Source organism: Leucoraja erinacea, chromosome 17 (genome assembly GCF_028641065.1).
Source record: "Leucoraja erinacea ecotype New England chromosome 17, Leri_hhj_1, whole genome shotgun sequence".
NCBI classification, from domain to species: Eukaryota; Metazoa; Chordata; class Chondrichthyes; order Rajiformes; family Rajidae; genus Leucoraja; species Leucoraja erinaceus.
In genome coordinates, this window is record NC_073393.1 from 6792654 (window position 1) to 6804795 (window position 12142).

General features: G+C 41.3%; 1 protein-coding gene across 2 annotated transcripts in view; it reads right to left on the reverse strand.

The window, feature by feature from the left end:
* rpgrip1l (RPGRIP1 like) overlaps window positions 1–12142 on the reverse strand; it is a 112289-nt gene that overhangs the window by 3342 nt on the left and 96805 nt on the right. For both annotated transcript variants that reach the window (XM_055648433.1, XM_055648432.1), the window contains one exon: window positions 6223–6356. In XM_055648433.1, the coding sequence (XP_055504408.1) occupies window positions 6223–6356 (134 nt within the window). The remainder of the gene's footprint in view (window positions 1–6222; window positions 6357–12142) is intronic.

Consider the following 12142-nt stretch of genomic DNA (forward strand, 5'->3'; position numbering starts at 1 on the left):
AACTTATCAAAGATAGAAAGCCTGTGCATTAATTGCCTCAATATATCAATAATTTATAAATGTACAGTTAGTCCCAAAGGGCTTAGTGCTTCAGTGGAAAGCAGAAACTGAATGAATGCTTTCCAAACAATATCCCATTGTTTAGAGAAGATTACACTGGAAATATATTTTCAGTTTTTATCTTTACTCCTTGAAAACTTTAACAAATAACCACCTTGCACAAATCTCAATGGTATTTTATAAATGGTTTATCATATTCAAAATCTTGATTAATTTTCAAGTTTCATATACTGGTCAGAACTGATTTCATTAAGCAGTTTTTTATTACATCATTCACTATGTGATATAAAAGAAATCACCACTGGCTGTTAACTCATTCCAGAGACCAATATCTTCAGTGATTTACATCAAAAAGCAATAACATAAAAGGTTATGGCTTGCTGAGATCACAACTATTGTCTTCACTCTGCTTATTGCATTGATTGACTGACTGATGGATAATGCGTGTATTGCCACAGGAATACTATAAAGCAAAGGGAAGAATTCATAGATTCGCCATATATAGCGCAATTATACACGTACCTAAAAAGAATATGTGAAAATGCACACCTCCAGATTCAGGGACAGTTTCTTCCCAGCTGTTATCAGGGAACTGAATCATCCTACCACAACCAGAGAGCAGTGCTGAACTACTATCTACCTCTTTGGTGACCCTTGAACTTTGGATGGCTTTATCTTGCACTAAACGTTATTTTCTTATCATATATCTCTGCACTGTTAATGCCTCTATTGTAATCATGTATTGTCTATCTGCTGACTGGATAGCATGCAACAAAAGCTTTTCACTATACCTCGGTACACGTAACAATAAACTAAACCGTATGTTTGCAATTTACAGAAAATCACAAACAAGATACAAACAAGATACAAGAGAGGTACTACTGCAGTTGTACAGGGTCTTGGTGAGACCACACCTGGAGTATTGCGTACAGTTTTGGTCTCCAAATCTGAGGAAGCACATTATTGCCATAGAGGGAGTGCAGAGACGGTTCACCAGACTGATTCCTGGGATGTCAGGACTGTCTTATGAAGAAAGACTGGATAGACTTGGTTTATACTCTCTAGAATTTAGAAGATTGAGAGGGGATCTTATAGAAACTTACAAAATTCTTAAGGGGTTGGACAGGCTAGATGCAGGAAGATTGTTCCCCGATGTTAGGGAAGTCCAGGACAAGGGGTCACAGCTTAAGGATAAGGGGGAAATCCTTTAAAACCGAGATGCGAAGAACTTTTTTCACACAGAGAGTGGTGAATCTCTGGAACTCTCTCCCACAGAGGGTAGTTGAGGCCAGTTCATTGGCTATATTTAAGAGGGAGTTAGATGTGGCCCTTCTGGCTAAGGGGATCAGGGGGTATGGAGAGAAGGCAGGTACGGGATACTGAGTTGGATGATCAGCCATGATCATATTGAATGGCGGTGCAGGCTCGAAGGGCCGAATGGCCTACTCCTGCACCTAATTTCTATGTTTCTATGTATGTTTCTATCTATTTCCACTGTCAGTGATTTTCAGGTGAATGTGTCAGAAGCTTGACCCTTGGAACCCACTTATATTTTTGACCATAGAACATACCCAGAACAGTACAGCACAGTAACAGGACCTTTGGCCCACAATGTCCGTGCCTGACCTGATGCCAAGTTAAAAGATAGACACTAAATTCTGGAGTAATTCAGCAGGTCAGTCAGCATCTCTGGAGAAAAAGGAATAGGTGGCGTTTCGGGTCGGAACCCTTCTTCAGACTTTATGAGGCTATTGGACTTTGTTTAGATTGGTGGAAAGGAGGGCTTACATTATCACTGACTTTTCTTGGCTAGTGTTCCCAACATATTGGTACTGGTGCACTTCACTAAACCACCTTCAAATCTCTGCAGATATCATAGCATAAGGCTTAATGCAATTTTCCTCACAGCACTAACTCATGTTGGCTATGGCCCAGAATTCCAAAAGGAAATGTTGATGTTGAGGCATTCATACCAAGCAAATCCCAAACCGCTGTTAAGGCCAAGACACCTTGAGTGACAGATTTCCCAGATTTACACTGGGATTAACCCGCCATGGACAGGAGACAGATTCTTTGGAATTGAGATTCTTTCTTAAAGGATAAGGATTTTTTTTTAAACTACGTTTTGGGTGGGCCAAAGGTGCTGTTATTTTTGTGTAATTTGTGCATTTAATTAGCATTTTTTAATTTTCATGGTCAATAAGTTTAATTTCTAAGTTTAGGTAAACATAAACTCCCCTCCCCATCCCCTCCTCCACTGGTTGGTCAACCAGTTCCACGGTTTGCAAAGATGTATCCCTTTTGGGATCATCTATGGAGTAAAGGAAAGAGGCAACGTTTCGGGTCGAGACCTTCTTCTCGACCCGAAACGTTGCCTATTTCCTTCGCTCCATAGATGCTGCCTCACCCGCTGAGTTTCTCCAGCATTTTTGTCTACCTTCGATTTTCCAGCATCCGCATTTCCTTCTCAAACATCCCTTTTGGGATCATATCGTTCCTAGCCAACAATCAGCCTATTAGGGAACGACACTGCCTGAGGACATCTGTTGCTGGCTCTGCTTTGGACTGGTCTTTTCCTGCTTCCAGTCCCTTCCCCCCACAATCTGTCTGAAGAAATGTCACCTATCCTTCTCCAGGGATGCTGCCCTCAACACCAGCAAAACCAAGGAACTGATTGTGGACTTTGGAAGGAGTAGAATGGGGAACCACAGTCCCGTTTATATCAACGGTTGAAAGGGTCAAGAGCTTCAAATTCCTGGGCGTGCACATCTCTGAAGATCTTTCCTGGTCCGAGAACACTGATGCAATTATCAAGAAAGCACATCAGCGCCTCTACTTCCTGAGAAGATTACGGAGTCGGTTTGTCAAGGAGGACTCTCTCTAACTTCTACAGGTGCACAGTAGAGAGCATGCTGACCGGTTGCATCGTGGCTTGGTTTCGGCAACTTGAGCGCCCTAGAGAGGAAAAGACTACAAAAAGTAGCAAACACTGCCCAGTCCATCATCGGCTCTAACCTACGTTCCATCGAGGGGATCTATCGCAGTCGCTGCCTCAAAAAGGCTGGCAGTATCATCAAGGACTCACACCATCCTGGCCACACACTCATCTCCCTGCTACCTTCAGGTAGAAGGTACAGGAGCCTGAAGACTGCAATGACCAGGTTCAGGAATAGCTACTTCCCCACAGCCATCAGGCTATTAAACTTGGCTCGGACAAAACTCTGAACATTAATAGCTCATTATCTGTTATTTGCACTTTATCAGTTTATTTATTCATGTACTTACGTATATAATGGTATATGGACACGCTGATCTGTTTTGTAGTCAATGCCTACTATGTTCTGGTGTGCTGAAGCAAAGCAAGAATTTCATTGTCCTATCAGGGACACATGACAATAAACGCTCTTGACTCTTGACCTGCTGAGTTTCTCCAGTATTTTGCGTTTATCTTTGGTATAAATCACCATCTGCAGTTCCTTTTTATTATCGTAAATGTTAATATTGAATTGCAGCAACTTTAAACATCTAACACAACTGTTAAATTCCTTGACTGGTTTAATACTAAGTCTGTTGGGTGCAGTCCTGTAATGGGATCTCAAGCATACGATACGAGAGATTTCTCCACTCCTGAAACCTTGTTACAGATGTCTACAAGATCCAGAGACCCAGCGGGATTCCGCCATTGTTTTTGTATGGGTGGCTGGCAGAAGATTTGGCTCAAAGTTTAACTGCCCACGGCGCAGCTGGATTACAGGAAAATTGGCTGCACATCAGAAGATTTATGTGTGTGGGCAGCAACTTAATGAACCCAGGCATACACTAAACTGTAAAAACTCATGAGCACATCTTTGGTGTGCTGATCTCTCTGGGCCTTAGCAGTTTGGTGCAGAAATGTAATTTCTGAGGCTTTGGGGGTAAGCAGAAGAAAAATGGCACGCAAACTAGTTTCTGCCAATTTTAGCCGTTTCAATGTTAACCAGCCATACTGCATGGGAACAGCCCTTGCCCAAATTGTTCATGACAACCAAGTGTCAATCTATGCTAGTCCCATTTGCCCACATTTGATCCATATCTCTCTCCACCGTTCCTATCCATGTATCTATCCAAATGTGGTTTACATGTTATTATTGTACCTGCCTCAACAGCCTCCTCTGGTATATACAGACCGTTGGGAAATTAAATTCCTCCTTTTGCAGTGTAAATACCCGTGAGAAATTAGATTTCTCCTTTTACACATGAAATTAGTTTGGCAATTTAAATTCCCTCACCACTTATCCTAATGCCGGTTTACGGGCAGTGTTTTCAGTTTATCTAATAACTGGCCTGTCAGGAAACTCACTTTTTTCATAAGGTTAGTGACTCCATTCAAATTACTTATGTCTGCATTTATACTCTAGGCTTTGGTTAAGTTTGGAGAAACAGCATGGAAATAGACCCTTCAGCCCACCAAGTCCATGCCAACCATCGATCAACTGGGCGTACGAGCTCTATATTATCCCACTTTCTCATCACAGTAGGGGCAATTTTACAGAGGCCTATTGACCTACAAAACTGCACATCTTTGGGATGTGGGAGGAAACCGTTGCACCCGGTCACAGGGAGAACATGCAAACTACTCACACAGACTGCACCCGAGGTCAGGATCGAACCTGCATCTCCGGAGCTGTGAGGCAGCATCTATATGTTAATATGTGTTTATTGTTGTTTTATTGTATTATATGTATGACTGCTGCAATTTCGTTCAGACTTCGGTCTGAATGACAATAAAGGCTATCTATCTAATCTAATCTAATATCATCTCTTCAAGTAAAGCTGAGGGGCCAGATGTGGTGCACTTAGGGTCCCATCATAGATCAACAATGCTCCCCCAGAGGATTTAATGGCAAGTCCAGCAAGATTGCAGACAGGCAGATACACCAGCCTTTCACTCCACGCATATATAGTATAGGAGGAACTGAGGGCCACAGAGTGGCACGGGTGGGGACTGTTTGGTGAAATTTTGAAAAATGTAAAAAATTGTACTGAAAAAGCTTGTATAGTCTCCGAAAATGTCGGATGAATTTGTTTGTTTGAATGGTTCAGGAATTGTATATATTTATCAATGAATAAAGTCTATTTTGAAATTAAAAAAAAAAATAAAATAGGAGGAACTGAGGGGGAATGGCTAAGAGGTTGGCAGACCCTTCAGAGTAAGTGGCCATCTGCCAAGTCCAAAGTCATTATTTTATCTTTGCTCTCATTGACTACACCCCCCCCCCATGGAGTAATGGGCTATTACTCCAAGCTCCCAACAACCCAGTACTGATACTCAGTTCTAATATGCACATGATTGCAGCCTTGGGATATGTAACTGCCTCAGAGCAGAAAGCAAGTGGGTGAATATCCCTCCTTTATGTACATCCCACATCGTGTAAATATACTGCTGGCATGCATAGTCTTTTAAGTCTCTAATTTCTTTCACTTCCTCTGGGGAAAAGGGATGCATCTAACAGAAATATTTAAAAGAGAATAAGATAGCACTTCTGATGAAGAAAGGCAAAGCATAAGAGAAATAGACTGCTGTACATCTCTTGAAAAGATGTAAACTATGAAACAGTTTTCATATTTGCCATAAATTTTCATTTATAGATCATTTGAGTTGTCATAGCAATAATAACTGGCATTGGATTTATAATGATCTTCACAGTACTTGGCTTCGTTCCTATTAATTACCACAAAATAATTACAAATTAATATTTATAATAATTACAAAAGCTCTCGCAGATTAACGCAGGCAAAGCCGACATGTTTCAAAATATAATTGAAATATTTGGAATGACTGATAACAACGTGCAAACAAATAGCTTTATCAAAGATATCAGGGACATCAATTCAAAGAAAGGCAACGGGTAAAATTGTAAAATGCAGGAGCAACTCAACGGGTCAGGCAGCATGCCTGGAGAACATGGATAGGCTATGTTTTGGGTTGGGACCCTTCTTCAGACCCGAGATGTCACCCATCCATGTTCTCCAGTGATGCTGCCTGACCCGCTGAGTTACTTCGTCACTTTGTGTATTTTTTTTGTAAACCACCATCCGCAGATCCTGGTTTCTACAGGATAAAATTGTAATATATTCTGTTTGTGAACGCAATATAGTGAACCTTCGTTTAAAGGTACTCACTGTCAATGTCCTGTTCAACAATGTCCTTTCCCATTTGGAAAAGCTCTCGCAGATTAACGAATGCAAAGCCGACATCTTCACATTCCAAGTCCTGCTCATCTTCAGGTGGATCACTGACTAATGTAAACTTTATGCTAGGAAAGAAAACAAACATATATTTCATCAAGAAATGTTTCAAGAGTGCAATGGGAATCTTTCCTCAGAAGACAACCAATTCATTCCAAGAATAAATCAGTTTGAACTATTTCCAATCCAAATATATTGTTCTTTAAGTAAAAAGTTGAGAATAATATACTGTACACAGGACGTGGTCTTACCAAGAACCTGTTCAGTAGAAGCAGGACATCTCTGATATTGTCCTCCACACCCTGGCAATAAAGGTCAACATTCCATATTATTTCATTCCCTCTTGTACCTGTATATTAACTTTCCATGTTTCACATAACAAGAAACCTAGATTTGATTCTTCGGCATAATTCTGTGGTCCTTTTCCTTTTCAATCCAACTTGGATAAAATAATATTTCCTCACATTATGCTCCAATTGCTAAATCTGTACCCACTCATCTAGCCTGCAAAGACTTGTTTGGTCTTCATCATGGCTAGCTTTCGCTGTTATCTTTGCACCTCAGCAAACTTCGCTTCAATACACTTCGATCACTAAGATAAATAGTTGAGGCCCTACCACTCATCCCATTATATTTGCAGCGTGCCAGTCTAATAATGATCCTTTTTACAGCCCATCTTTTTTCCGTTAGCTACTCAATTCTCTATCCATGGTGAAACATTATTCCCACAGCAAAAACTCTTATACTCTATTCACTTTGTGTGATAGCTTACTAGCTTCTGGAAATCCAAAATACACAATATTTTACGTGTGTTACTCATTTCATTACATTCCAGAAGACTAATCAATTTATTACATTTTAATAAACATTCCCTTCATAAAAATATATTGACTGCTTTATTATGTCATGATCTCTAAATGCTCTACATTAATTACCTTTATACTGGATTCTAACCTTTTTCTATGACAGTTGGTGGCGTAACTGGTCTATTGTTTGTAGTTTTCTGTCTCAATCTTTACTTGGACAAGAGCATTGCATTTGCGGTTTTCAAATCCACGGGGACCTTTCCAGAATCTAGGAAACTTTGGTAGATCATGATGCATCCACTATCACTGCAGCCACTTCTATTCAGATCCAAGAATGAAGGCTATTAACTCCAGAGGACTTGGCAGTCTTTAGTTCCAGTTGTTTCTCAAATACTTTCTTTCAGTGGTAATTATTTTCAGTTTCTTCTTTTTGCCCCTTGTTTAACTGTTGTTATTGGAAAGCTTTTAGGATCTTCTACCTAAAAGCCCTGTCCCACTGTACGAGTTTATTCAAGAGCTCTCCCAAGTTTAAAAAAAAATCAAACTCGTGGAAGCACGTAGAATGTATGTGGCAGGTACGTCGGAGCTCAGGGACGTCTCTTAGCGGCTCGTAACGCTAACAGCAAGTACTTGAGAAATGCGGTAAGCTCAGGAAGACTCGTGAAGATTTTTCAACATGTTGTAAAATGTCCACGAGAGCCCCGAGTACCTACGAGCAGCAATTACCGTAAATCTCCGAGTTCGAATCAGGGCACACTCGGGAGAACTCTTGAATGAACTCGTACAGTAGGACAGGGCTTTAAGACAGGCAGAAATACTTTATGTGTAGGAAGGAACTGCAGATGCTGGTTTACACACACACCGAAGATAGAGACAGTAACTCAGCGAGACAGGCAGCATCCCTAGAGAGAAGGAATGGGTGACGTTTCGGATCGAGACCCTTGTTCAGATACTTGTCTTCAGAAGAAGATGCTTTTAGAATCTTCTAACTAAGAAATGTATAAAGTATTTGGTCAAACTGCCATTTCCATATTTCTCTGTATGTTGGAACAATGTTTGAATGCTGGTCAAATCCATCCTTGTGTGCAGCTTTGGGAGGCTTCCCTTGTGGCATAAGTGTAGTGTTTCAGTAATTTCTGGTTGAGTGATGCAACAGAGTTAAAGGAAATAGAGACCATCTTTCAAATACATCTTATAGTGGAATGTTTGGAATTAAAAAAATGATTTGATGCAATTCTGTGCAGTAGATATGTACAAGTGACTTGCAAACCTGTGATGGACACAAAATGCTGGAATAACTCAGCGGGATAGGCAGCATCTATGGAGAGAAGGAATGGGTGACATTTTGGGTTGAGACATGGAAGATTGTGGACTATCAAATGCACATTGACAGCGTTTGCAAGGAGGACTTCCCTTTTGGGGCATCTGGCATCACCCACTTCCACTGGCACTAATTAGACCTGTTGTTATTATATCTTCTCTCCGTTTTAATGTCCATCTCCAGCGGCCCCTCTTCTCTGAGGGTCACCCACTTGTAGTGGTGAAGAAGTTTGCATTTGCTTAAAATCCTGAGAGCTAAACAGTCGGGAACGATACTGCTGGCAGGGTCACCCATAGTCGACAGGTCGAGAGGGGAGGTCCCAATAAAACGTGGCCTAAGACGAAGACCTCAACAGTGAAACTGGTGGAGCACCACAATGGCGGAGAAGGCGTAAGAATGCTGCAGCAGGAAGAGACTCTCAACCATACTGGAGTCCATGCCGTTAGACACGGGTCTGTCTGTCTGGCCACAGTCATCCATTTGGAGGTACATACAACATGCACAACCCTATAAAGTCTGTGGCTCCAGGATCGGCCTCTTCAGCCATTACAGGACCAACACAGAGGATCCACCAGGAGGACTCGATACTTGACTTTGAGAGCGATCGCTGATGAGTTGCACCTTGAAAAGCAGATGGTGAGCTCGAGAGTAGTCAGTCTCCACAGTGGACTGTTGAAGGTGAAACTAGAATTAGGCCATTCGGCCCATCGAGTCTACTCTGCCATTCAATCATGGCTGATCTGATCTGATCTGAGTATAGAAGCTGGGATGTAATGTTAAAATTGTACAAGGCATTGGTGAGACCAAATCTGGAGTATGGTGTACAATTTTGGTCGCCCAATTATAGGAAGGATGTCAACAAAATAGAGAGAGTACAGAGGAGATTTACTAGAATGTTGCCTGGGTTTCAACAACTAAGTTACAGAGATAGGTTGAATAAGTTAGGTCTTTATTCTCTGGAGCGCAGAAGGTTAAGGGGGGACCTGATAGAGGTCTTTAAAATGATGAGAGGGATAGACAGAGTTGATGTGGACAAGCTTTTCCCTTTGAGAATAGGGAAGATTCAAACAAGAGGACATGACTTCAGAATTAAGGGACAGAAGTTTAGGGGTAATATGAGGGGGAACTTCTTTATGCAGAGAGTGGTAGCGGTGTGGAATGAGCTCCCAGTGGAAGTGGTGGAGGCAGGTTCATTGGTATCATTTAAAAATAAATTGGATAGGCATATGGATGAGAAGGGAATGGAGGGTTATGGTACGAGTGCAGGCAGGTGGGACTAAGGGGAAAAAATTTGTTCGGCACGGACTTGTAGGGCCGAGATGGCCTGTTTCCGTGCTGTAATTGTTATATGGTTATATGTTATATGGTTATCTCTGTCTCTTAATCCCATTTCCCTGCCTTCTCCCCATAACCCTTGACACCTGTTCTAATCAAGAATCTATCGATCTCTGCCATAAAAATATCCATTGACTTGACCTCCACAGTCCTCTGTGGCAAAGAGTTCCACAGATTAACTACCCCTAACTAAAAAAGTTCCTCCTCACCTCCTTTCTAAAAGAGCGCCCTTTAATTCTGAGGCTGTGACCTCTGGTTCCGGACTCTCCCACCAGTGGAAACATCCTTTCCACATCCACTCTATCTACGCTTTTCATTATTCTGTAAGTTTCAATGAGGACCCCTTCAACCTTCTAAACTCCAGCGAGTAGAGGCCCAGTGCAGTAAAAAGCTCAAAACATGCTAACCCACTAAATCCTGGGAACATTCTTGTAAACCTTCTCTGGACCCTCTCCAGAGCCAGTATATCCTTCCTCAGATATGAAGGCCCAAATTTGCTCACAGTACTCCAAATGCGGCTTGACCAGCACCTTATAGAGCTTCAGCATTACACCTCTGTTTTTTTTATTCCTGTCCTCTTGATATAAAAGCTAGCATTGAATTTTCCTTCCTTACTACCGATTCGACTTGCACATTAACTTTTTGGGAGTTCTGCAGCAGCACTTCCCAAGTCCCTTTGTGCCTCTGATTTCTGGATTCTCTCTCCATTTCGAAAATAATCGACGCCTTTATTCTTATTACCAAAATGCATGAATCCGCACTTTGCTACACTGAATTTCATCTGCCACTTCTCTGTCCACTCTCCTAACCTGTCCAAGTCCTTCTACAGGGTCCTTGCTTCCTCTACACTGCCTGCCCCTCCACCTATCTTAGCATCATCTGCAAACTTGGCTACAAAGCCTTCAATCCCCTGATCCAAATTTAGTTTTACTAAATAATATTGTTGTAAACTAAGCCCCATCATACTCGGACAACATGACCAAATTTTGTTCTATATCACTTAAAAATAAGAAGGAACGATTTTTACATATTCTTGACCTCAAAATAGGCACAAGTGTGTTCTTTGATGAGCAATGTCAAGTCAATTCTTTGGAGTAGCACATGGACAAAAAAATTCTGTTATTGTACATGAACTCCATTAATTATCAATTTTCATTTACATAATACTGAATAAAACAGTGCAGCGGTTATGTTTCTAGGCCATTTTCTTGCACCATTCACGAGGTTATATCTCACCAACTCTGATTTCTAAGATTTCCATCTTTGTCAATGATGATGGAAGGACAGAAAAGTGAAACAGGCAGAACTCCAGTTGCTAACCTCTGTGGTTTACTTTGATGCAATGAATACTAATTGAAAGCCTCACTAACAGATGCTGTCACATCATGAGAAAGGAAGGGAACTTACATATAATGTAGCTTATTTTAGTTTCAGGACATTTTAAAACATTTGACACTGAGTAAGTTTCTTCGCAGGTGGATTATTATTGAGCCGAGCCACCAAGTCTGAATGCAACTTATTCTGATAGTTGTGGTGCACTTGCTTAGTGGTGGCAGAGCTATGCAGCAGTTAATGCTGCTGCTTTCTAGTTTCAATGACCTGGGTTTGATTATGACATAGGATGCTTTCTGCATGGAGTTTTCAAGTTCCTGTGACCTTATGAATATCCTCCAAATGCTCTTGTTTCATCCCTATACTTTACAAAATGTTTTAGGTCAGTTTAATTTGGAGATACAGAGCAGAAACAGGCCCTTCGGCCCACCCGAGTCCGTGCCGACCAACTATCCGCACACATTACCACTATCCTTCATACATTAGGGACAATTTACAATTTTACTAAGCCAAAATGCCTACAGGCCTGTACGTTTTGGAGTGTAAGAGGAAACCGGAACTTTGGAAAAAAAAATCCACGCAGGTCTTGGGGAGAATGTACAAACTCCTTACAGGCAGCACCCGTGGTCAGATTCGAACCCGAGTCTCTGGTGCTGCAAGGCAGCATCTCTACCACTGTACCACTGTGCCGGTAGGTTAATCGGTGACTGTGAATTGCCTCTTCCTGTCGGTAAATGGCAAAAGGATAAAAGGGGAAGTGAGAAGGATAAGGTTACCGGGCTACAGGCAAGTAAGAGGAATTGGATGGATGTGAATTGGACCGACATGGGCTAAATGGGCCAAACTATCTCCTGTGCTATTGTAAGCACAGATGAAAAATAACTCAAGCTCAATTATGATTATTTCAAGTTTAGTTTTCTTTTACCACGTAGAGTATAAATACATTCAGGAGAAAGCTTCAGATTGTTATTTACTGTGATTCAATGACAAGCTAAAAAGGGTTGGCATGCTACACCAGTTTTTACCAGTACAAGGTAATTTAAAAATACTTCTAGATAAT